This window comes from Macrobrachium rosenbergii, chromosome 5 (assembly GCF_040412425.1).
Source record: "Macrobrachium rosenbergii isolate ZJJX-2024 chromosome 5, ASM4041242v1, whole genome shotgun sequence".
NCBI lineage: Eukaryota > Metazoa > Arthropoda > Malacostraca > Decapoda > Palaemonidae > Macrobrachium > Macrobrachium rosenbergii.
In genome coordinates, this window is record NC_089745.1 from 52,824,016 (window position 1) to 52,851,919 (window position 27,904).

The 27,904-nt window shown below is 36.0% G+C and overlaps 1 protein-coding gene across 3 annotated transcripts in view; it reads left to right on the forward strand.

The window, feature by feature from the left end:
- The window catches only part of Tsp97E (Tetraspanin 97E), a 58,127-nt gene extending 31,464 nt beyond the window's left edge, over nt 1–26,663 (forward strand). For 2 of the 3 annotated variants that reach the window (XM_067104346.1, XM_067104348.1), the window contains exons 4-6: nt 3,102–3,203; nt 3,522–3,692; nt 21,037–26,663. In XM_067104346.1, coding sequence (XP_066960447.1) covers nt 3,102–3,203; nt 3,522–3,692; nt 21,037–21,114 — 351 coding nt within the window. In that variant the 3' untranslated portion in view covers nt 21,115–26,663. Of the gene's footprint in view, nt 1–3,101; nt 3,204–3,521; nt 3,693–6,973; nt 7,096–21,036 lie in introns of all 3 variants that reach the window. The other variant, XM_067104347.1, reaches the window with a different exon arrangement.
- Nucleotides 26,664–27,904: the final 1,241 nt, after the last annotated feature.

The window sequence follows — 27,904 nt, forward strand, 5'->3', positions numbered from 1 at the left end:
TTAAGGAATGCAGACATAATGAGGCAGGAAAACAATGAAGTCAGCTTCCTTAACAGGTAGGAACCTTTAGTTGGTTTTGCAAAATTTTAGTATTTCAATTCCAACGATGTTGGCTGTCTCTGACCCTCCACCAAAGGTGTCAATCAGCTATATATATAACTACCAGGTCAGTTAGATGTTTGAAAATGTTATTTTCATAATAAAATAAATTTTTGAACATACTTACCTGGTAGTTATATATAATTAAATTCCCTCCCTCCTCCCCTCTAGAGACTAGGGGCATGGAAGATCTGAGGAATATGTAGAATGGTTCCAGTTACCTGGGCAGAGGGCGCACAGGTGGACCACTTGACTACCCGATCGGTGATTGCCGCGAGTTTTTGAAATTCTGCCGTCGCATCAGGGACTTAAGCTATATATATAACTACCAGGTAAGTATGTTCAAAAATTTATTTTATTATGAAAATAACTTGTTAAGCTCATTCTGGGTTGGGCCCCGGAATAAGCATAACAGATTTACGATCTCTCTCTCTCTCTCTCTCTCTCTCTCTCTCTCTCTCTCTCTCTCTCTCTCTCTCTCTCTCTCTCTCTCTCTCTCTCTCTCTCTTTAAGGGTAATGTAATATGTATGTGAAATGATATTATTGTAAAGTGTTTTTGGATGGTAGAGCATACTGTGCAATATCTAAAACATTTGCTAATTATTTTTGTTTTATTTACCAGTAAAAGCAGACTGGAAAATAAAATAAAAATAATTAGTGAACATTTTAGATATTGTACAGTATGCTCTATGATCCAAAAACACTTTACAGTAATATAATTTCAGATAGATCTTACATTACCCTTAAAAAGAGAGAGAGAGAGAGAGAGAGAGAGAATCATAAAGCTGTTATGCTCATCCTGGGGCCCAACCTGGAATGAGCCTAACAGATACAGTAGTACAGTATAAATACTCTGTCGATCATTTTTGTCAGAAAAATTTGTACTATTTAGTCACAAACACAATATGAAAAAATAAGGTAATTAGTGAATAAACAGTGTTGCACTAGGAAAAAAGCAAATTAGTGATAATTTTGTTTTTCCAGTGTAAAAGGAAAACGGGACAACTTCAGTACTATGAGAGAAAACTGCTATGCTTATGTATACAGTACAGGTAACTTGATTAGTTGTCAAACATTCTGTAAGACAGATTTATTTAATTTGTATTAAACATTTTATAGATATTTTGCTGTGCTTACATTAATGTTAATATTTTAGAATTAGTAAATAATTATTATAAGCATTTTAGGGGGCATATATACTTAAGAGTAACAGTTGCAAAAGATGACTTAAGGTGTTTTGGAATGATGGTTTGGGGTGTAGTTTTGCTATAACTGATATTAAATTGATTTAGTAAATTTAACCCGTAAGGGATGGGCTAAATATATATCAAGTACATCCCCAGACCAGGCAAATTTTAAGGTTGGCCAATTTAAGAAAAAACACATCAATGAAAAGAGGAAGATATGCAAATGCATGTGATGTAAGAACAAGAATTCTAACAATATTTCCCTACATTCCATGAGAAGTTGAAATTGACTATTTACAACCCTGTGTGGGGCCTCTTACAAGACATTCATGAAAAAATGTTAATTTTGCCACGTTCTGCATGTTTTTCTAATAATTTATTTTGTAAAATTATAATTACAGCTCACACTATCATAACAGATAACTAAAATCAGTAACAAATTCTGAGTATCGTATATCTGTTGTAAAATATTTACGAGATTTACTAAGATGGGGAGATGCAGTAACTTTTTGTGAGGTATACATTTTTTTTTAATATTTCTTTGCACTTTTTGCAAAATTACAGTTATAGCTGACATACTATCATAAAAGATAAGAACTAAAACCAACAGCAATCCCTGGGTATATATATGAGCAAATAAATAAAAAGACGTCCTGGAGCTGCAAAGAGGCAGTACATCCTCTTATGCAATCTCAAGGCATACTGTCCGATATCTCTCCCATGCCGAGGTAATAAGTTGCCATAAGTCATTTATGGACCATTGAAGTGCTATGAACCTCTTTCCTGCTAAATTCATTCAAACAGTATGGCACGTATTATTAATACTCATATGAGGAATCCCGTCCATCACCCAAAACCTGTTATAGATACAGTACTCATATAAGGATTCCCATCCATTAAGGGTTAAGGTATATTTTTGTATGAACTATTAAATTAGGCAGTGAACTTTTAAAATAGAAAGTTATCAGCGTTTTAGTTTAAGGAGTACAGAGTATTTGGCAGTTATAAGCATTTTTAGAGGGGATTTTGCATTTCCAAGGATGTTTAATTTCCACGGTGGGTTCTGGAACCTATCCCCGTGAAAAAGTTGGGGAGCACTGTATCAGAGAAGCAGTTTGAGGCTCAAGGAACCGAAGCTAAACAGGAAATTCCCAGTGTTCTTACCTCCAGTGCCAGACCCCTGAGCTGCATTTGAAGACACCTCCCAACACTCTTGGCACAACCTTGATATCTGTATAGCTTTTCTGCCATTCTGCTTGATCTGTCAAGTGATCAACCAAGTACTCATCACTAATGGTCTCAGGATGATCTGGTGGCCTCTCAGCCACAAGTATACATAAACATAAAACACTTCTCATTCAGTCCCATCAATTAAATACTAATTTCCTCCTTCCAATCTCATTGTTTTTGCTGTCAGATGTAGTCTAAGTGAAACTATGGGGAAGATATTTTCTATATACGGACATTATTTACTGTTCTGCTCAGCAAACGTATGGAAAGTGAATGTCATAGAAATTAATTTTTTGTATAATGTTCACCACTTGCTTTAGTAATAATTGAATTAACCATGCAGGTACCTAGAAAAGTAATCGAAGTTTCCAGTCAAATGACTATTACAGTAATGTACAGTAATAAATGACCTTGGTGAATACCAAAAATTGCCAGTACCCATGATTTTGTGTCTGCTTCAAGTAGGTTATACAAGGAAATATTTTCTTGGAGTAATTAGTTTCAGCTTTTAGTAATTTGTGGTTTAGTTAGATTATACATGTTCTTGATGAATTGCAAATCATGGTATTTTGAAATTCTTCCAGGGATGGAACTTTTCTACAGACGACATGAAGTCTGATGCTCAGTCCTTGTTTGGATGCTGTGGTTACAAAAATCAGTCTGCAGAACATCCCAGTTGTATGCAGGTCAGAAAATATAACTGTGTAATTTTGAAATAGTTATTCATCAGTTTGTCTGTGACTGATTCTTAATGTTAGGAGAGAAAATTTTAATTGCTGATTTACCTAGTTCATTAATGTATTTTTAGGATGTATGTGATTATACCCAGTTTCTTAATGTATTGTCAGGATATTATTAATTATTGATACCCAATTCTGTAATGTTTGTTCAGGGCATTTATTTTTATTGATGACCAGTTTCCTAATGTATTCTCTGGATATTATGATTTATACCAGCTTTGAATTTGATTCATATAAAATTTATATATTTCTCATTTGCCACAGGTGATCAATAAGACTACAGGAAAAACCTGTTGTCCTCTCGCACAGAATGAAACACTTTGTTGTCACGGTGATCACTGTGAATGCTCTACCTGTGATGTAGCAGTCCAAGATGCCATGCAGAGAGGGTTCAACCTTGTTGGTGGAGTTGGCTTATTTTTCTCCTTTACAGAGGTTTGTAATGACTTTAGCAGACCGTCTTTTTATGTAAAGTGTGTGAAGTTCTCGTGTATTGGCAAGACTAATAGACTAGGTAGCTGTATTCTGTATTTTATCTATTTTAAAGAAATGAAAGACCCATAATATTTTAAGAAGAGTAACTCATTTCTGTAGATTGGCTATCAAGGAAATATAACCTGGTGTGAAAACTAAAGATATTTAGCTCAGTGGTATAGGGAGATACTGTATTAGCTTAGTGGTAGGTTTAAATTATTTTTATAACTAACTCCTTTAGGATCTAGTGTTTTATAAACAATTCTGTTAATTCTATTGTAAACTCTGTGTGATCTTGCTAATTGTATCTCTGAGATACTTATCCTGTATAAGATGTAACATAGAGAATATAGGGCTTAGATTTTGAAGTACAGAACAATACTACTAATTTTAAATATGGTAATTTTTAGGTAAGATGAGAATCATGGATGAGTTTAGCTCCCATTGATGATAGGAACTTAACAGTATAACAAGCAACTACTAGATTTGAATCGTTTGAATTCATGATATTTGTAAGGCTCAAGTGTGTAATATACAATCACCCTAGATTAATGGCTTACTTTGATATTTAACACAATGTTTAATCTGATTTAGGATTTTACTCTTGCTGAATATGTTGTTTTCAGCTTATAACTTTTTCTTTGGTATGTTAACAATCATCACTGGAGTCATGGCATAATCACATATAAATGTTTTACAGTGCCACAGATGTTATTGTTGTAGTTTTTTTGTATGTTAGATGTCAAAGTTATTACGGTTAAAAATCTTCCATTAGTTTGTATAGTGTGTAGATTTAGCCATGGCAAAATATTCATACCAGATACAAATCCTCTATCATTCTTTTGCTATACTGCCTCGTAAAGTGAAGTGTTTGCTAAGGTTAGAAGTTTTATGGTGACATAAGAAGCTGTAAGTCTTTCTTCCAAGTTATTATCCTTTACAAGACCTCTGCTTGTATTTAGGGTCTTAACTGCAGTATGATGCAGCAGTATGGTTGTTAATTGTTCTTTGGTACCTTTAATCTCTTCATTTTTACACATTCTAGTTGAAGCTGTTAATGTAATTTTGTACTAATTTAAACTGGGTGGATATCACAGTACACTCAGTGGCACGGTGGGTTGTAGTAAGAATTCTTTGAAGTATTCCTCGGGCCAAAAGTAAAGGGCTTTCTCTCATTCACTTGTTCATCTCTTCCAGTGCAAATTTGCCTTGCTCTAATTTGTAGTTCTCATTTAAGAACAAATCATTTTGGCCAGTCTTATGAAATTCTGGAGATGTGCTTTCTAAGCACATTGTAACTCTTGAAAATGGAGGTGAATTGTATAGATGGCCGGGCATTGGTGACTTACTGATTAGTGTGGCCATAATTGAAAGGGTAACAATAATAATGACAGCCAGAATGAAGTGAAAAGTATTTGTTTGGATGCTGGTAAAAAAAAAAAAAAAATTATTACCTTGTCAAGAAAACAAAGAAGGCATTTGATACATGGATAAGACTTGCTCTTAGTATACTGTACAGCTGAGATCTAGAAGCTATAAATGTTGATATTCATGGGATGGAGAATACTAAAGTTACAAAATGGGAGAAATGCTTTACAATTTTAGCACAGATAAGGATGTAAAAAGAACTGTGGTGTTCAGACATTGATACAGTGGAATACAGTAAAAATTATAACAAAAATTATCATAAAGGGGCATAAATGAAAACCAGAACTAGATAAAGGAAAAGGCAAAATGATGGTAAGACAGAGAATTTATGTGTAACCCTGTAAAAGGAAAACCTAATGGAACTGAGTACAGTAATGATGAATCGGGCAAGGATGCTAATGAGTGGAGACAGGACTTCTAACTTTGGAAGTAGTGAGTTACTCTTGCTTCATGTGTTTCTGTATTGCATGGACAGACACCAAAGTGGATTTATTATTTGCAAGTATTTCTGGTAGATCCCTATGTTGGGTTGTCACAATTGATCCCTGATCCCCTTTTCCTGCCGAGAGCAACCAGATTTTCTGAACAGCAGCACTAATATGCAGTAAATGTGTCTCATTGCCAAACTTCTCAGTTTCAGAGGTCCTTTATTCCTCACACCATTGGATCTTGGAACAGTCTCCCTGAGTTTGATGTGCAATTGGAACTTCGAAAAGTCAAGTGAAGTTGCCATACTTTGTTACCCTAATGCAATTCTCCTTGCATTTTGATCATTTGCGTACATTTTTATCTGTTAATTTATTAATTGATTTTTTCTTTTGTAGTTAGTGAGATCTCTTCTTTATATATTTCCCTTTACCTCATGTTACTTCTTTTATATGAACACTATTCTTTGCAAGCTTGAATTTCAAATCAGTGGCCCCTGTGGACTTGTTCCATATGAATAGGGTTCATCTTCTGTATAATAATAATATTAATAATAATTAGTATAATAATAATAATGTATATTGCTTGGCACACTGGAGATTATATTAAAGGTTGTTTACTCCTCAGCTGCGTTGATTTTTGCTAGTTACTTGCATTTGTCTTTGGTCTCTTTCAGAGCTGTCCAACTTGCTCGGTTTCCCTTGCTCTTGCTCTAATTTTCAGTTCTTTGAACAAATCCTTTAGCTGAGCCTTATGAGTCGACAGTAGAATTTTGACTTGGTTGTGGAATGGAGGTTGTTGTTGTTAACTTTATGATGAATTAAATTAAGTTGTTCAGATGTTTTGCTTTCTTCCTATTACTTTCATCTCTTTCCCCTAGTTTCTTGTTGAACAAGCCTTATAAAAGCCAATAAATGTGACTCTTTAGTCACATTGATAAACTTTTGAAGTGTGAATGGGAGTTCCCTCATCCCAACACCCCTTAGTAGTGACCATGGGACCTTTATAAAAAGAAGAAAGAAAACTTCTTTTACCTGTTTGTGACATTACACTACTTGGCAGTACAGCATAAGTAAAATAGAGATTTTTATTTATGGAGTTTAATTAAATTATTTGTGTGTGATTTTTTTTTTTTTTTTTTTTTTTTTTTTTTTAGTTAAATAGGACTGTAGATTGGAGAGAATTAAGATTTTCTCTTTGTGAATCAATCATGGTGGTGGCTTTCATTGGTATTGCCTAAAGAAATATTTATTTTGATTTATTTAACATTGTCTATGATAACTTTGTCATTATGTGCTGTGGTTGCATTTTCACTTCTCTCTCACAAACTATTTTCATGTTTTAATCTAGATGTGCTCAATACAGTATATTGCTTTTGCACCCCTCAGTTCATTGGTGTATGGCTCACAGTGCGATACAGAAATCAGCGGGATCCCAGGGCTAATCCCTCTGCCTTCCTGTAGAGGGAGGCGACATAACTTCACTCCTCTTATATTCACTAACATATCAGGTAGCTTTGGGTTTCCGGTGTGCTTTTATTTTGTTGTGTGGTTTTGGCTTCATATAGTTGCATGTTTTTATGGGTGTCTCCATTAGCCCCAGTTATAAATCACTGAGAAGCTATTCTTATAGTAAGTAGTACTGTCATGATCTGTCATGTAGTGTTGTAATAAAAATTGAAAAGAATGCATTTTTTAATGTAGTAGTATGATACTGATGTAGATTCACGTACTTACCTTGCAACTTAGATGCTGTTCTTAGCACATTTTTTTGAAGTAGATACAGCTTGCAAAAATGGTTGATGTGTGAGTGAAAATAAACTTCTCTTTGGCTAACTTCTGAAAATTTTAAGGTTTGGTAAAAAAAATACAACCAAGGTAGTGTATACTAGCACATAAGTAAATGGCATTGTTTTGAATTTGCATTAACATTAGGCTTAATTTTGTACATGAATAAAAGCCATTGTTTTGAATATGCGTTAACTTAGGCTTAATTTTCAACTTAAGATTAGAAGTGTTTTAGCTTGTTTGGTGACAATGCAACGGTGGCTTTGTTAATGATCTTTGTTCTTTTTTTCTTTGCATGTTTTTATGTCACTTTCTTTTCATTCCTTTCGTAACCTGTTTTAGATAAAGTTTGTCTGATGCAAAACACATTGATCATGTAAAGCCCTTAATTGTGGTCTGATTGTTTCTAGACATGCATATTCTGATGTCTTGCAGACAGCAGCAGAGTAGGTAAAAGCAACTATCATGCATGTGTGCCCCTGACTTATCTGTAGGTTGTAACTGTGTTCTTCATTTTTTCATGAGTCGCAGGACTGTCTTTAATGTATTGTTTTTATTCTGTTAATCATCATCTACTGTAATCCTTTGTTCTGTTTTCATGTGAAAAATTGAGTAATCAGTAAGTCATTATTTAGAGGTTTTTGTCCTGCTTGCTTCATTTAAGTATTCTGGTTTATTTTTCTCTACTGTAAATTGAATTTGGCCTATCCTCTGTGTTGTGCATAATATGGTAAACTCTTTCATATCTGAGATTACACTAATATAATTTGTGTTTGTGGTGGTTTTGTTCTTTAACCACCACATGAGGTGGTAAGTAGCTGAAGGCAGGAGGTAAGTTTGTTGGATGTGTGTTTGTCTATTGTGTCTGAGTTGTGAATGTTATATTCACTGAATTTAATATTTATTTGTACTATTTTTTTATACAGCACTTGTATAGGTAACAGTTGGCTCTTTCCTACTGCCCCTAATTGGAATTGCTAATATTTGCTTGTGTAAATGTATACTGTATAATGGATCTACCAATATTTGCTAATTTGTGTGCATGAGTGTTTACCACTTATGTATTATTTTGTGTGGTTGTTTTGTGAAGTGTTGTGCATTAATAATATGTTGTTGTACTACTTATTTTCTAACCAAAGTTGTCAAGGTTTTCTAGGTAGCATCTGCCATATATTCCTGTCCTCACTAGAACTTGACCCTTGTGTTCCTCCTGTTGATGAAATTGTTGCTCTCATGGTCTGTCCTCCAATATTTACCTGGACTGGTTCAGTGGGCTCATTGTGAGAGCAGGAAGAATACCCAGTCAGGAAGACTGCCTATTGATCTCTACCTGCTCACCTGATGTCTTGCCCACTGTGCAGCCAGCTATGCTTAGCGATTGGTCCATCCCCTTAACACTGATGACTCCTGTAATTGCCTGCTCTGCCTATGCTGCTTTGTCCAGTTGTTGGGCTCTCCTCATCTCTGCTCATGCTCCTGTTATCATCATTTCTGATACTGCTTCCTTTATACCAAGATGCTGCTTCTTCTAGAGGTACTGATTTTGAAATTTTCCTGTGCTCAGCTGCAGTTGATTTTTTTGCTTTGACATCTGGTTGTCTTTGCCAAGTTATTGCTTCATCTGTAAATGGCTTTTGATATGCTGATCACCCTGTTACACCCTTTACTGTTGTTTGATCTGATGCTGCACAATAGTGCATGTTTCTTCCAATGTGCTTGCTTCACAGATGGTTACCCTCGTGATGCCACATTTTCTTGCCATGCCCACTGGATCAATTTTTGCTGTTGTTTCTTATGTTAACCCATTTGATGTCTTTGGCTGGTCATCCACACTTTCTGTGATGGCTCATCAACTTTGCATCTTCACACTTGGAGGTTATCAGGCAAGGCCTTAGGGGTTGAGGCTTTTCAGAAGTCACAACTGTAGCAGTCACCCATTCCTGCTTATTCAAGACCATTCGCGTCTACCAGGCAAAGTAGTCTAGTTTCTTTAGTGTGAGGGGGACATCATCCACTATGATTACAGACTTAATTCTTGTTCACCTCCAGGAGTCTTTGGTATTTCAACTGTCAAAAGCTACAGATAAGCTTCCCAAAGTGCTTGAGGCATTGAAGGAACCTTAGAAAAATCTTCCATCGCCTTGAGAAAGACATAACTCGCAGAACAATTCGGTTACTGAAATGGAACCTCTTGTTAGTCCTTAGAACCCTCATCAGGGCCACTTATGAGCCCAAAAGAGGCATCCCTTCTTCACATCATCATGGAGAGTGCTTTTCTGCTGGCTCTGAGTCTTTTAGGAATGCAAGTTGTTTGCATACTCTTGTCCGGTAGTGTTGTGCATGCCAATGGTTGGTTTTTGGTTGTCCTGCCTTTCACTTAAAATTTTATAGTCAAGACCCAGATGGCTGGCTAGCAAGATCCCATCATTGTTCTATTTGCCATTCCAGCTAGCCAAGGCAGACTATGCAGATCATCCTTCAGGCTTGATGAGGTTGGCCAAGTTAGTGAGACCAGGGCACTCTCAATTTAACCTAGCATTTAAAAGGAACGCTGAGGTTATGACCTTCACGAATGCAGGTGTGTGGAGATAATGAGGGACCCTCTGCAAATTTTTACCTGAAAAGATGTTATGCACAATGGGATGTGGTTGTCTTCACTGGGACTCTTAGTTGTGGCTGGCCGTTGATTAATTATTACCCTAGTTCAGTCATCATTCACTTGCAAGAGTTGTAGTCTTTTTAGAGTTACAAGCATGTACATGTCACATGATTGGTTGGTTGATCTCTGTTCTATTTTTGTTATATCTCAAGTACAAGCTGATACTTTACTCTTCTTATGCTTGAAGGGTGGGGGGGAAAGAAAACTTACCACAAGGATGTTGCTAATCTGACTGTATCACCTCCAAGAATAAAATACAATAAGAAGGAACAGGGGTTGAAGGCCCTACTTTAGAAGGATTTCGGAGAGAATTCTTGGGATAACTAAATTACATGTATTTACAATAGAAAATCAGTAGACAAAAAGGGATAAGACTGGCCACTGGTGTTCCTGCTGCAGACATAAAACGAATAATAGACGTTAACTGGGTGCCAATGATTACACTTCAATGGCACGGTTCATAACGTTCCAATTGGAATTTCTTCATGCAACCAACAAGCATACAGTTGTGGCAGAGGGGTCCAAAGTGGCAAGCACTCCTTTCTGCAATAGAGAAAGGCCTGTGATCACTTGATGAATTAATGGCAATAGCGAGAATAAGAGGCTAGAGCTGAGGGCGACAGAAATCCTCTTTCATAAAACACTAATGAATAAGCTTGACACAAATTTAACACGACAGGTCAGGTCTATGTAAAAGTTGTGCTTTGAAACAGAAATGTTTAGAAGAAAAGCTAAGTGACTGGACAACCTCAATTCCTTACTGTAACTTAATTCTGAAGAGATGGCTCCTGTAGTCCCAATGGAAGGTGGTGGGGAATTGGCATGGGGTTTAAGGTACTAGGACTGAGTCATTCAGCCACAGAGGGATGTTAGCTCTGAAGGAGCGGGCAGTCAAAAAAAGGGAGTTGTTTGGCGGTGTTCTGGTCTCTCTCCGAATTCCTGCGATGGGGGCCTATTTATCAGCTCCTAGGATGCATTCTGGGTACGTCCAACTTTTTCACTGGGTGAATGCTGGGTGGCTAGTGTGTCCGACTTTCTCTTTTGGCGAAGGCTGGCTGGTTAATCTGTGCCTCAAGCCATACAGAGGCGCGGACGTCTTAATCAGTGGCTTGGGTCATTCAGGTGGCCAGGCACATTCTCCAAGTTCTGGTCAGTATCTGGAATAAGAGGCTTATCGCAGTCACAGAGCTCAAGAGAAGATTAAAAGCAACGAAGGGGAAATCGAAGGGGCAGTTTTCCACGATCGACCGTCAGCGTGTTGTGGCAAACAAACTTAATTAAAAGAAGGTAATTAAGTTTGTTTATTAGGAACCTTTACTTTATTCTTGAAAGGTGAGTTGTGTTGGGAGAGTTAACTCTCTTAGCACTCTCATATATGTTTGGCTACTTACAGTACCCCATAAGAATAACTTGTATACTTGTTACTGAGTAATCCACTGAATCCATTGGACATGTGCAAAGGCTTGGACTCTCAATTGTTTGACCTCCCAGCTAAAGTATTGGTATATATGGTTGATGGATTTGATATGAAACAAATTAACTTTTATACCTTAAAGCACTTTTCAATACAAACTCATCAGTCACAAAAAAGTGACCTCTCCCCTCCTTCGCCCTGTATTGACATACATATGCACAAACCAGTAGGACTTTTTACTTACTGAAACTCATAGGTATGCATGCAAGATGTTGCTCTTTTGCCCTTAGCTGCTTCTGTATGTAAGGCATTAGATTACATACATGTCTAGGGACATTTTGACCATGAATCATGGCTCTGTATGATTGATTTGTTTATAAGAAAAATTATTTCCCCTTTTAAAACCTAAATTTTGCTTTTTTGTATAACTAAACTATTGTTTATAGTGTTTTGACTTGCTTTTCTGCTTGTAAAAGTTTCCAAAGACTGTTGTGAAGGCATGCCTGTAGTTTGTTTTTTTAGATGTTTTTGCATGATGTGTTGTGTTGCAAATGACTATGATTACTTGGCTATTTTTTCATAAAGACTGCACTACTTTGTCAATGGAATGATATAGTAAGCAGATATAATGCATAATTGTAATATTAAAAGAACAAACCCATTGAGTTATCCATATGATGGTAATGTTCTGTATGATCTTTGGACAGCAATACTTAATCTTGATTCCCATAGGTCTAGAGCTTCGTCTGTGCCCTTTTACCATGATTTTCTGGGCCCTCCAACTATATACTTTATCTCTAATGCTTACTACTATCCTTACTGCTCTGTGCCCTTTTTTTTATCACAAGCCTAGGTCACCTAACTTTTGAGATCTGAATTTATTTTTCAACTTCTGGACGTCTTATTTCTCATCAACTTGCCAGTGCCCTCCAGCCATGAATATCAGCCTTTTTGCAGTTGCACTCTTCAAAATCTACATTTGCTTTGCTACATAGAGAAGGAAGGATATTGTACATGGTATATGCCATAGATCTGTTATTTTTGCTAAGTCTTATAAACTCCATTTAATCCAGGATTTTCCTACTCTTACTGCTTTCTTAATACCAGCTTCACAATCTAGTATATAGCCAAGTAACAGAGAAATGTTCTACCTCCTTCAAAGTATGTCTCTCCATTACATCATGGTCCTCCTCCTCCCTCACTTTACTGCCATCATTTCTATACGTTTTGAGCTGTAAAAATCCCTTAGCCATTTGCAATTTGCCTTTCTCAGCATCTTTATAGCATAGGTGCATTCCTAGAAGTCCCCAAGTATTACCTAGTCTTTAGTCCTGGTGTGTATGTATTCAAAGTAGCGGTCAACATTACCCTTCTAAATTTTTGCTGTCTTTGTGCCATTTTCTCTTGAGTGTGTTTATTATTTGTATTGTTCTGTCCTTACAAAATCTGTATATAATTTTGTTTTCCTTTGTTATTTCACAGTAAGTCTCACAGACAGAAGCATAGTAATATGCACAACTGGTTACATCCTCACTATTTGTGAGTCTGCAACACTGTTGACAGCTACTGGCTAAACTTCCTGCATTTGCATCCTCTCTGCAAGATTCCCATTTTCTCCTATTATTCATTAGTCAATTCATTGTGTTTTTCACAACCTTTTTCACTCCTTTCCATTTTATAAATTATGAAATTGTGATTTCTGCACTTGAGCAGATATTTTCCAGTCACTGGTTCCTACCTCAGGATTACTAACTTATAGCATGGTTGATTGTAAGTAGTCACAGATCTGTAATTTTTTTTTTTATAGAATTAGGCTTCTTTGCATTGTTATAATTATTCCAGTATATTTTTCCTTGTTTAGTGCATGATATATTTTCATCATTTTAATGTAACTTTTTGAAATTAAGTGCTTATGGCTGACAGGTGATTAAGGTTTTACTTAGAGGTAGGTTTTCTTTATGCTAACTGACTTCATTAGTTTTATTTACTGTATTGTGAGGTTATTGCTCTGTATTTTTGGGTAGTATTTTGGTTGTTATTTACCTTTTAATTTTTCTTCTTAGCAGTAATGATCTGTTTCATCTTTATATGTAGGACATTGTATGTTTGTATTTTGCCTTTTTTGATCATGTTTTTGTAAGTGTAATAGTGATATTGTTCACTGCTAGGGTAGTTAGGTATTTCCCTTGTGATTATATCGTATTGTGCTAACTTCTTTATCAGTTATAATCCTGGTCGTATGTGATCTGTTATTATTCGATTGTACATGTTGTGCATGTCGGTGGCTGTAAGGTCTTCCAGGTTGGGCATGTCACACTTTTATGTCCACTTGTGACAGTGACCCATGCCACTTGTGTAGCATTTGCTTTGGTTGGGTATGCTCACCTTACCTCATCTTTAAGGCAAACCATGATGGTTTGCCCAGTAAGTTATCACGTTTCATCAAGGAGGACTGGCACATTGTCCTCTCTCCATTGTAATACTGTTGATCATACAACCAATTGCAACAAGTCTCACAGCAAAAATAACAAAAACAGTCGAACTGAGAATATACAAAACTGCAGTGAAGAAAACTGAACGAGAGTAATATGTGAACAAGTGTTGAAATAAGGCAATCATTTTTGAAGAACCATGAAGTGGTATTAGGATCATAATGTAGATTACTCACAAAAGCCTGAAATTCCAGATGAAGCTGATGGCCAACAGTACCAGCCAAGTGGTTAAACGATGCATTTTATCATTTTCTAATGCACTGGAGTGAAAAAGTGTTGAAAAAACATGGATCAAATGGTAGTGGAAATATGATTTGTAATAGGCAAAGGAAGCTCCTGGGGAGAACAGTCAAAGCTGTTGCAGCACAGTTGGTCCAGATGGCACATGCAATAAGCTACCTTTTTTCTGTCTGGTAGATAATAGGCTAGTGAACCTGGGATATTTGGGACACAAGTGACAGCTATGTATATGAATAGTTGGTTTGTGATAAAAAAGTTTAATAACTAGGGAAGGCTAAAGCTCCACCCAGTCATAATAATCAGGGTCTCACTGGTGTTGTTTTCCTTATTTTTTTATTTTGATCTCATTTCTACCATTAAATATAACTAGTAGATTGGACATAAAACCTTTAGTCATACAGTATTTTAAATGCCCAAGGTATTCCAGGGAAGAAAAGTTATTTGATATTTATTATCATTCCCACACTATTCCAGGTAAAGACTTATCTATAGAGTAGTGGAAAAGGTCTTATATATGAAGACTCCTTTTATTGTTTCCTTATTATGTCTTTTGTCTGTATTCAGTCTTTTGATGTAGGGTTATAGATTTATACCAAGTTACTTTGTTATGAGTGAGCATTGTGGAATTTTATTTTGGTCAGCTTTGTGATTGTGAAATTCTATTTGTTCCTAGAAGAATACAAACCTTTGCCTTTGAGATGGTGGTGCAAGTGAGTGTGGGGTAAGAACCCTAACTCCTACTTGCATCTGGGTTCACTTTATCTTTTGATTGTGCAGTGTGAGGTTGTTTGTGTTGCCACTCTCACCTTCTCCCTTGGATGAATATAGCCAAGTTAAAATGGTTGTTTCTTTGGTATTGTGTTTGTTTATTGCGTGTAATGTTTTTTTTTTTTTGTATTGTCTGGCTGTGTTTTGTCTCAAGGAGAATAAACAAGAACAACAAAGATATGAGGGTCATGGGCAAGGATGTGGTTGCCTCTTGTATCCTACATCTGTAGATCCACAAGTTTTGTCTTCATTGATGTGGTAAGGTCTGTGTCCATTCTTCCCCATGTGAGGAATGTGTGGATTAAGCTTTTCAGTGGGAAAGGTTAACAAGAGGAATAGGAAGAACAAGAGGCATTTGCTATCTTTGTGGGGAAGTTATACAGAACTCCACTAGTGGATTAGGCTGACCCCACTAGGACCTTTTTCCACCATCTTTCTTGTCACACTGAAAGAGTTGATTTTTTTTTTTCTTTCTTTCTTTCCTTAGATCTTTAGCTGAAAATCCTTATGGACAGAGTCAGCAGACTATAAACCCAAGAGGACTCCAAAAGGAAATCAGCCTTCAGAGAGAGACAAATTATAGGAAAGATGGTAAATAAATAGATATGAGAGAATAGAAAATTAAACCGAGACACCTGAATTCAGGAGACGTCAGCAGAAACCAGGAATGAATTTGCTCCTCACTTAAATATTTGGAGATCACAAGGCTCCACAGCTGCACCAGGCAAACTATTCCACATTTTGGTTGTAGCCAAAATAAAATTCTTAGAAAACTGAGTACCTGTAGTGTTAAAACTGACACTAAAAATGACACGTTGTTTGCAGCAGCAGCCTACTTAGTGTGCGAGTAAAAGTAGCTTGGCCAGATGAAGAAGAGTGTTTGTCGTTGTCTTTTGTTTTATGCAACAAACAGTGATCTCACTGCATATCTGTGCCACAAGTTAACACAGAGTTAGAAAAATAAACTTGACTGATGATATACTGTATAAGTTTGAGATGAAAGTCAGCTTCATCACTATACATTCGAAAAATTTCAACAAGATACCAACTATATGAGAAACAGAGGAAACAATGTATGCTTCTCAAACGACAGTTTCTTTTCAAAATTTGCACCTAAAATCTTTAAGGAGTGACTGATATTTAAATCTGTTCAGGATCAACTATCATACTTTGAGTTTTATAAGGGTTAAGTTTCATGTCCCAAAGCCCTCCCACACACATGAATACATGCCAGATCTCTATTTAAGGATTCTGCAACTGCAGACCCAAGGCACAGAGAAGGAACAGTAGCTAGAAGAGTTGCATCATGGAATAATGTAATCAGTTTTGTTCTCCAGACCTTGCCACATGTCACAAGTATAGATAACAAATAGCAAAGGTCCAAGAACCTTACCTTGAAGAACCCTTAATATGACATTACTAAAGCTACACTGGCCATCAACACAGACCCTTTGGGTTCTGCCCATTAAAAATTAATTTAAAATATTAATAAAAGATCCACCAATTCCCAATAATGTTAGCTCCAGGATTCACACAGTCTAAGGCTGCATTAAAGTCTTAATTCTATGCATGTATGTGCGCCCTCAATAAGAGCACTCTGCAAGACAGTAGATGGTGACAAGAGTTACCACAAGTACCAAGGCCTTTATGGAACCGAAACTGTAATGCTGGTTGCAGGTTATCTTCAACAAATGTACAAAAAAGAGAGAGCAGTGTTTTGAAAACCATAGATAAAAAAGGGAATTGAAATCTGCCTAAATACAGAGGGGCATGAGGATGGACCAAGTCTCTTAGGTAATGCAGAAGTGTTTCCCTTCCTTCAAACTGAATGAAAAATGGAGGTCCAGTTAACTTTCTGAAAACAGCAGTAATCTTAGGGGGCAATGAAATCAGTCGTTTAAAAAAGATGAGAAGGTTCCTGCAAGGGTTTATGCCACTATAATTGTCAAGCCCTAGAGTTATGACTTTTCTAGATCTGAAGGCCATTGAACACAACTTAGGCTTTGGAATGCATAATGGGTTGATGTTCCCACAGCAGCATCTTTTCCCTCTGATAATAGTGAAGTCTTGTGAAATGTCATCCTATGAGTGTGTTAAGAAAATTTGGCTTATTCCAGGTAGCATATCCTTTTCTGCCTTCTACTGTAGATAGTTTGGTAGAGAAAAACAAGAAATACTGTCTTGTAAATTTTCTTTAGTGAAGCTTCTGTTGAAAAAAATGTCTGTGGAGCCCCAATACCTGTGGTTGTTACCAGGAAGTATGGACAATTGCTTGAAGTGGTCCTTCCTGCTGAACTTCGTGTGGATGACCATTTTTTTAGTGTTTTCTTATACAAGCACCAGTCAGTAGACAGCAAATGTTCTACTTGAGTAGAGGAAAAGGAGCAGGTCCATGTGACCTCTTCATTTTCTTCATTATCATTGTACTCATCATCTCATTCTTTTATCATCTTCCTCTTCTTGAGATTCATTGCTCATGCAAACAAAGGAGGAGGAGGAAGGGAAAATCCAGGTGTTCTGGTAGGAAGCCGTAGTGGTCATCTCTTGCCAGATCTATCTTTAGGAAGTATAGGTATTATAATAAATCTGAGGCATCGCTTGTTTCATAGACATCTCTCTTGCTCAGTGGACCCTGCTAGTTACATGCTCTCTCTGAGTACCCAGTCTCAAGATAGGGTGCAGGGAGAAGCTCCCCACTTCCCTCCTTGAAGGAATAGTGGGGTAATGGAGGCTTGCACCACGATTGTCCTTGGCTGCTTGCTGACCTATGGCCTTGTCTATGGGTGCCCCTCAGGAGGCATGTCTTTTGGTAAAGCTACCTGGTCACAGATGCTTTTGGTGTTTTGGAGGAGGAGAACCACTTGGTTTGCAGACTTAGTAATTTTCTTGCCTCCAGTAAATTGAGCAAACTCCTTCCCCCACCACTTTCACAACAGAAGAGATATTATATTTTGTAGGACCTGTGAGTCCACTCCTCCTCAGTTGGAGTCGTTTATTTGTCAGCTGACTAATAACCTGCCACAATGAAGACCAAAACAGGAAGGCCTACCTTTGAGTACTTCTTAGTTGAATGCCTTAGAGTTGGTGATTATGTATGCCATTCAAGTGGTATTTTGGTTGGATCTGTAGCTAAACTCACTAACAGGCTTCTCAGTAACAAGTCTTGCAATTCCAAACAAGAAAACTATGTTCAGGAAGTTATTAGTGTATGGAGGAATGTCTCTTAAACTCTAACTCTTCTTCACAGGAGAGAGAAAGTTCTCCCTCTTTTTTTTCAACCAGGTTTCAGACAACAGCACGCATGCCCTTAGAAATAGTTCGATGCTAGGTTCCTCTCTTCTCTTTCCTAGTTAAGAAGAGCAGACTTATCCTCAAATGGGCTGTGTATTTTGCACCCTTTGATAATTCCTTCGCTCCTTGGTCGGCATTAGCAAGACCTTCCTCCTCGAGTTCTACAAAGAAACCTATCTGTCAAAGGCAAAACAGCTTACACAAGCTCCTTTGTCTAAGAAAGGAGACGGAGCTTCCCAGTCCTTTCGTCCTCCCCAGCCCCACCTATGAGAATTAGGAAACACCCACTGAGGTTGGCAATCCCCCCTCCTTCACTGCCACGAGTAGGGAGGTTGCCTTTCTCACGTATGGACCAAGCGGCAGGAACTTGGAGCAGAGCCTAGGTTAGCATCTGTTCTCCATGATGACAGGATACCATTCAAGGACTGCTGCCCTCCTCTCTCAAACAACCTGATTCAATTCCCTTTGTACCATCAAGATTCATAGACAGCTCTTGCCTTGGTGGAGCAAGTAAAGATGATGTTGGAGAAAGGTGCTGAACTGGTCATCTCCAGGCTTTAACAGCCAACTATTCCTAGTTGAGAAAGCAGCCAAAGGTTGGAGACCTTTAATTGTCTTTCTCTTGAACAAGTTTGTTTGGCGCTCATTTCAAGATGGAAATACCCTGGTCAGCATTAGTTTTAGTCAGAGAGGGAAACTTCATGCTTGCAATAGGTCTTCAAGATGTACATTTTCAGATATCCTTTCATCAAAATTCCCAAAATCAGGTACATATTGTCTGCAGAAAGATGGTCCTCCAGTCTCAGCTCCTCAAGTTTGCGTGAGTGCTCTGTTTGGTTTTGGCTTGGGCCCATCCTAGGGGTATTCATCTGCAGTGGTACCTCAGTGGTCAGTGGTTGGTTAATGCTAGCTTTATCAAAACAATGTCTGATTTAGGAAAGGTTTGTGTTCTGGACCTTTGCAGAAGCCTAAGGAATATGTTAAATTGGAAGAAATCTGACCTCTTTCCCAAACAGCAGGAAATGTATCTGGATATGCCTCTGGATTTGGTGAGGATGAAAGCCTTCTTAGCAGACACTTGCATAGTCAAGTTCAGGGAATTAATAAGTAAATTCTTGTCTCAACAAGAGCAACCAGCTCAGTTCTGGCAGTCTATTCCAGTCATTTGTTCTCTCACTTTGTCTTTAAAGTGGGTTATACAGCATATCCTTTGATAGGCTTTTTTTTTTCACAGGGCAGTATGAAAAAGGTTGGCATATCTCAGCAGTTCTGCCAGTGTTGCTCGGAAAGGGGGAAATTTTTTGTGACTAGTGTTGCAAAAGGGGTACCACTCCAATCAGAGCCTCTCTTAAGATGACTTCATCATTCTTCAGTGGAACAAGTAAAAAAAGCTATCATTCAGCATTGTTGCAAATGTTTAAATGGAAGAGATTTGATCGCTCCACTTTGGTAAAATTGTCCAGGTTGATGAGATATTTTGAACAGTCTTGCCCTCGTAAGGAACTTCTTGTTCCAGATTTGGATATTGCTGGTACTCTGTAGAATTTTTCTCTTGGCTTTGGCTTTGGTGAAGACAATGGGAAAATTGCATGGTATTTCTTATCTTGCCCATTACTTGTAGGGTTGGTCCAAGCCCTAGTTCTCTTATGTTCTCGAGTTTGTAGCCAAAATTCAGAACCCATTTCTGATCATAGATTTAAGACTCGGTTCCTTTTATCCAGTATTTTGTTGGGGGCGATCCTGATAAGATGGGTTTATGCATTGCCCGAGTTGTTAAGGATTACTTGAAAATGCTCATACGTTGAAACCGGAATGTAGGAGATTTTCATTAGAGTTGACAGATGTAAGGAGGTGACACGATAGAGCCAACCCTAAATCCATTGCTGTGTATTAGTCAGATTCGATTCTGTTACTTTTGGGAACCCATTACTTGGTAATAGTCATGGTATGCTGCCGCTGATGTCACTCCCTTTGGGAAGTGGCATGGCTCTTCAGAGCACCTTTCCCCAATTTTTTATGGGTTACAGCCCAGGGCTTTACTTTTCTGGTCATCTTCTCAACAGATTTATAAGGGGTTCTTGAGAAGAATGGTCCTTGTTGACATATCTTTCATTCAGGAACATTATTTTTCTTGGTGGAATGTTACTACAGTACATCCATGTATAGGACAACCCCTAAAGAGTAAGTCCCCACTTAGAGGAGAAGGTTTGTATTCCCATAGGGGCAAATAAGAAACCTATTAAAGTAATTTGTATTTTTCTTAGTTATATAAACCAAAGCCTTTGATTGTATATCCCACCACTACCACTCCGTTAAGCCCCTAAGACGAAAGATAAAGTGATACCAAGATGCAAGTAAGAGTAGGGGTTCCTCCACTCACTTGTGTCACCATATGGCTGTCCATGTAACTGTTCATTCATTTGTTCAGCTGCATGTGACAGCCGTACTTTGCTTAATAGGGTGTGGTTTGTATACCCAGGAAAAATACAGAATCTTAAAAAGGTTACTATTTTAGTTTGCTTCAAGGGATTTTATTTGAATCAGCTTTATAAAGTCAGTTTAATGCAACAGAACTACTTAACATATTTATATGTGTTGTATACTGTTTAGAATGCTAAAATGTTTATATCATTAGCATATTCATGACTATGCAGGGTAATTATTTACAAAATTAAATTTTTTTGATTCTTTAATGTTTCTTTCATTTATTATTTTTACCATTATATCACTGGTATATAGAAGATGCCGATGTTAGAGTAAGGTAAACTTATTATTACTAACTCTTGCTCTCATTTTGCAGATTCTTGGCTTCTTCATTGCTAAAAGGTACCGTCATCAAATTGATCCAAGGGCCAATATTCACTCTCTATTGCAGTAAGCTCTCTTGATGTGCAATGATGTTAATATAGATGAAATAGGGAAAATTTAATTGTTCATAACATTTGTTGGGTACTTTTTATTACAGCATTAAGCATACATGGACAAAAATTAAGAGCTGTGTGTAAATTACTAATAAGTAGGAGGAAAAAATTGAGTACCTTACTGCAGATATTGTTCACCAAACATTCAATGATTAGCGCTTATATTTCATCAAAAAAACATATATCTTGCCAAGAAAATGCCAGATGTATATTTGAAAACGAATGCAATTTAATATTAAGAGTTTTTATTTACTATACTGTGTATTATTATTTACTTGGGTTTAAATGGAAAACATAAGATTTGAATAGTTGGTAAGATTATTTTTAAGGAGTTAACAGAAGTTTGTTGAAATGTAGCTACTGGTGGACTATGAAATTCATTTTGTGTCGTGAAGAGGTGTGTGTGTGTATGAGAGTTGATATACTTAGATCGGTCTTTATACTGTACAACTTTCAAGTTTCGTCCCAAATTAGGATTGCTGGTGAACTTGATGAGCCTTAGTAGTGGTAAATATAAATCTTCCTGTTAACATACTTGTGCCAGTTGAATGCTGCAAATGTGTGTGTGCCATTAAATGTATATGTTGAGTGTTTTGTTGCCATTGGTGCCATTTTTTTTTCTTCCATGACTGCAGTGCCATTTGATTTCAAAGTATTTTGCAGCTGTTTCCAAGTGATAGGAATTCCCATAACTGGGTTATGCATCTGGTCTGATAGAGCTTGCGTATTGGGACTTTGGTTTAAAAATGATGCGAGAAAGTTTGAATTTCATGAGGTTTATCAGTTAGTTATGGGATTTATTCCATCTGGCATTAAGAACATGGAACTAATTCATAATGAGTGATATTATGGGTACATTTTGTTTTTCCTTTTTATTGTTAATAGCTGAAAGCAGGTAAAAGAGGAAATAGAGAAGAAAATTGAACAGTATAAAATTCTCCACAGAACAGTCTGAAGAAATTTATTTTATTTTTCACTGACATTAACCACCATACAGTACTTTGAAAATAGTTTATTTTTAGTATTAGAAATCCAAGTCCAGAGTTTTTCCTTAAAAGTAATATCTTAGATGAAATGTAAACTCTTAATATATATAGAAAATTTATTTATGGCAACTGTCATTGAAAGAGCTGGATCATTTCCTTTGAATTGTTAGTGAGCCAGGAGATGTGATCAATCGGTAGTCTTCTTGCCTTTATGTAACAGTCTTTCAGAATCAGATTATCATGGTACCTATTTTAGTACAGTATTGTTTGTACTCAATCCCAGTTCCACTTTCATACTTGGTTTGTGGAAACCCTCGCAGATATTCTCATTTTTGTGCAATATGATGCTGATTTTGCTTCCCTGTAGTAGTATTATTTACTGGCAAATGCTTTATCTTATAGAACATTTTGTAGGAAAGGTGTAAGTAATAGCTTTTATTTATGTTTGAGCTGTAAAAATCAGGCATTCATTGCAATTCTTTGAATCAAGTCATCTGAAAGGATGTTTATATATATATTTGTATCTAGAGTTTACACAAAAATATTAACCTATATTTTGAACACCTGGGGTAGTTTTGGAAGAGAAGTAAAAATGTGTAGCCTTTTAAGAAAACCTCCTCAGTCATAGTTAACATTTTTGTAAATAAAGTGTACCTGTTTAGAAGATTGTGTTCATCAATAGTATTTACCATAGTAGGATATAAATTTTGCTTTTATTTTGCGGCAATTGTTATCACTGAGAACACAACTTTGTCATTCCATACCATCTTGAGTAATTTTTTGTTCTGTGGCGTTCTTGATCTTTGCTCAGTTTTACCTCAAGTTCTTTCCCTTGTCCAGTACCATTTTATTCTTTGGCATTCTTTTCCAAGTGTATACTGTTCAAGTATATTTCCTCCTTTTGAATTATAGCGACTTTAAGAGTAGTGATTGAATACCTGTTTAGGAATCCTTTTCAAAGCTTGATAAGAAATGATAAACAATTATCTTTTTATTTTGATGAATATTCTCATATTTTTGTACTGTAGTTGTTTCTTGTACCATGTTTTTTCATTGTATTTCAAATATAGTATTGCCTGAAAATATTTTCCAAACTTTTTCCTCCATAGTCCAGACAGTATTAGAATGCAGGACCTTTTTGGGACATTCTCTGCATGAATAGGCATTATCTATTGCAGATGGTTGCTTCCTGAATGATATTGCTTCTAGTGGGTATTTCTCTTTAAGCAGCTATATATACAGGTATATATATTTGAGTTTTTTCATTTCATGATTTTAGTCAGTCATTAATAATCACCTTTAACTCCTTGTCCATTAATATTGATTAACTTTAGGTCCCACAGAGTTTTTCCCTCTGGCTCATGTGCGTTTCCTTGATGAAACATGCATACTGGATCAAATTATTGTGCCTGACTTGAGCTTCACAAGGATGAAATAGATTGACATAGTCAGTGTTTCATCCTTTAGGAATTAAAATCCGTGCATTAATTAGGTGTTGGCCAGTATTTTTGTCAGTGTGAGGCCTTGCTAGTTCAGTATTTGTGTCTGTGAGACAAGGTAATCCTAAATGATTAATAAGGTAAAGGCCACAAGAGCATGGTTTTAATGTTCATTTTTGAGGAGTTATTTGAAATTTTGAGTGAAACTACATTGCTGAGATTATACATCATAAATACTTCAGTTTTTATCCCAAGGTGGTTTACCTATACCAAAAAATGTGGTGCACTAGACATTAACAAAGTTTGTTGTAAAGCTCTGAAATATGATCATGATAGGTAATGCCTACAAGTTAGTATGCAGGTTTTAAGTAGTGCACTTGGAGACTGGTTATGACAACCATGGATTAAATTGTTTCTGGCAAATTGACTTGATGACATTTATCTTATTGCGCCTCTTTTGAAATGGTTTATTTTTAATGGTAGTACATATACTTACATATATATACTGTATTTACATATATATATATCAGTAGCTTTGCTAGTAACATATATGGTGTCTTTACAAAGAGCATTGTCATATGCAAAAAAATACTAAGGCACCTATATTTTAAAAATCTATTTAGCTAGATAGATCCAGTAAAAGTGAAGGTTGTGTAATGCATAACATTCTAATAGAAGACTCACAGAGTAATATGGTAGAATTTAATATTTAAAAGTATCCAGCCAACAGCGAAGATGGCAATGTACTTTTCATTGATTTTGCAAATAGATTATGGGTAAGAAGCTAATAATTTGAAGAAGATAGGAAATGATGTTACGCAGTTGTAGTAGTAAGGATGTAACTATAATTATTTGCATTTATGCCTTGATTAACGACATTTTGATTTTTAGGATAACTTCACTGTCAACCATTTATTACTCTGAGGGTGGTGGCCTGCATATTAACTTCATCCAGAAATTGTGAACACTGGAGCACTTTTTGATCTTGACCAGTTTTCATGTTTGAAGTTGTACACCATAATACCTTTCCTAAATTTTGCCTAAAATTGTAGACATCTATGCATGCTTTTGTAATTGGAAAATTTAGTCTTGGTGGAGGTGAGTAATAAAAGAATCTTAGTTGACTTCATAATAGTCCAAGCCTAATTATGGCAAATGACAAACAGGAAGATTTGAAGAAAAATGTTTATTTGGTTTGGAAAGTGAAAACTAACAACTTCATGATGAAAAAATATTCAAAGCCATACTTTCAAGATGCTTTTCAGTGTCAAGATAATAGCTGAGTAGAAGACATTTTTGCACAGTATGCCTTACAGTGGGATGGCATGGTTGGTGTATTTTGTGTCATTATATCTAGAAATATGCTTGGTAATAATATGCAGAATGTATCAAATTTTATAGTAAGTTGTTGCTACAAAACTTCTCATAAGTGAATACTATGGTGGGTCTAATTTTTTTAAACCCTTGGATAAGCAATAAATTTATGCTGTACAGATTCAACACAACTAATGTTCATTTGTTTTAAGGAAAGGAGTAAAATAGTGTGCTCAATTGTTAGGTATCAGAAACCACCCCAGTAATGCAGTTTTTGACAGTTGACCTACCCTATCTCCTCATGCTGTATAGTAGATTGGATAATTGAGGCATTACTGTAAATAAATATTTGCATATGAATAACTTCATCCTCCTGAAGCTCTTCATTCCATGTTTTTTTGGCAGATATTAAGTGATAAATTGTGAAAATAGCTTCAGATTAAGAAAAATGAGAAATGAATACATTTGGCTGAAATGGATAAGGTATTGCCTGTAGGTAATTGGCTCTTTTGATCTCTGTAGTATTATGCATACGAAACTGCCTCAGAGAAACTATTCAGTAAGTGCAATGGTTTTTCAGTAGTAATATAGAAGTATATAAAGTCCAAACACTGGAAAGCTTAGTTTCATTGTATTTTAGACAATAATAATATACAATAAACTTTTTGGGTAAATAAATAACAGGTACTAATTTTGCAACAACTTCATTCTGTTTTTATTGGGATATTTCCTTGAAATATTTTTCTGTTGCATTAGACATTCAATATTTTGCCTTTTTACATTAGTTATTCCAATTTTACCCACCAAATGCTATTCCTTGTTACTGTACTTTAGTTGTGAAATTCCTGTATGGCTGGATGCTTTGTTTTCTTGAAACAAGGCACTGAGATTGTCATTGCTTCATTAAACATTCCATAAGTGTAAAAATATTTCATGTGTATGTAAAGCCCATGATAGATAGACAATCAGCAGGTAATGATGTATCACCATTAGATGAGATATTGATGTTTAATATCTTAATATGGTTTAATAGTCTATTTGCTGCCAAATTAGCTTGCCAAAGCAAACCCATTGCTAAGAACTGGCTGCTTAATGTGTTATTTCAGTGACTGACATGTCTTCCTTCTTGAGTAATGTAATTTAAATTTCGAGAAAATAATTTTCATATCTTCCCAGTAATTTGGGGTTTTCATAAACTTGTTTGTTGTACTGCAGAAAGTACTTCAGAAAACAGTATTGATATGAACATGTATGGAATGAAAATGCAAAATTCAATTTTGTTTTTGGCAAGTGGTTGATGGGGCAAATGGATCAGAATTGTTAGTTACCTTGATGTATGTGAAGATGTAAGATGAGGCTTCCCTAAAATTATCACTTAAGGATTAATTATTACTTTTCAAGTTTGGTTTGTGGTGCTTCATACTTATTTTTTAACCCATCTATATATTCAGATGGAAGAATAGTGCTTGATTTAAGTTTCTGCTTGCTTTGTGTTTTGTTATGTTCAGTAAACTGTTGTTAGATTATTATTATGGTTATGAAATGATACGATATGAAAAAATGGAGAATATTTTTGTGAATTGGTGGGTAATGTTTTACTCTGTTGCTGTTACTCTTTTATTAAAACTGAAATAAAGGCATATTTAAGGAAATAAAAATTCTTGCCATGTCCCGGTTGGTGGGATGGTCCTTTTTAGTGTATTTTTTTCTAGTCAAGTTGTCCCTATGTTTGGAGCCCATGAACAATTTAATAAAGAAAATATGAAATTAGATGTTTTACTCTTCCTTTAAAAAATTTTACTGATGATTATCTTGAGGATAAAGATGCTGTGTGGAGACATTTTCAAGGAAGTTAAGTGTTTCAATACTGTGTTGTAGAATGCTTATCAGCTTTGTATTTCTCACTTTCAACCAGGATTGTCCTTCACGTGTTATTTGCAGTAGTGTGGTGTGCAAGAGAGAGAGAGAGAGAAACATTATTATGTAATTACCAGTAGGAGGCCTTGAGATTTCTCAGTTTCTTAATATGGTGACTCAAAACTTGGCTGTGTGCCTTTCAGCCTTGGTGACTTGGACTAAGACCAATAACTTGTAGCCTTTATTAGATGTCCTTGACTTTATTTTTTTACTGTACTGCAATTATCAGTAATTTGACTCTAGATACATCTGATAGGCATACATCTGATAGGCACCTGCTGTTGTTAATTGTCAGATATTGTCTACATTATTCTGCAATTTTTGGGGGTTATGTTAGTTGTTATATGACTTCTTGCAATAATACTGCCTTGCTAGACATGCACATTACAATGTAATGCAATGTTTTTCTGCAGTTTGCAGCATAGAATGTCGCCTGATGTCACAGTAGGTTTTCTTGTGGCAATGATAAATGCTGTAAGCATTGTACTGTAATCCCTGGATAATCTACACATCCAGCATCTGCACTATATTCTTTGGTTGCACAAAAAATCGATATTTAAGATTGATAGTGAGAAAGACTAGACTATCAAGATTTTTATGAGGCCTGTTTGTCCTGAGGAAATGATTAAAATTTTTCATTGTGTTCTTTTTAGTTGCTTATCCCTGATCTTGATATTTATCTCTGGGACTGTTCAATTATTTCACTGTGGAGTTGTATGTAGTTAATTCCAACTGTCTTTCCCTTTCTTTTATAAGGTTTTCTAGAAGTGTTACTGTATTTTTATTTTGAACTAATTGTGGAATGATCTTCCTAATTCTGTAGTTGAAGTGCTGTAACTTCAGAATTCAAACTTGGTGCAGTTGCTATTTTTGATGAACAGGCTAGTCTGAATCTCAATTTACAGTTTATTTTTTTTAAATATTTTACTTTGTTTTTATCTTATTCTTTGTTATTTATTGTATTTGTTTTTCTTTATGGTTACAGGGCTGCTTTCTCTATTGGGGATATTTGGGCTTGTAGCATTCTGCTTTTCCAAATAGTTTGGAGAATGGTTTGTAATCAATATACTGTAATAATAATAATAATAATA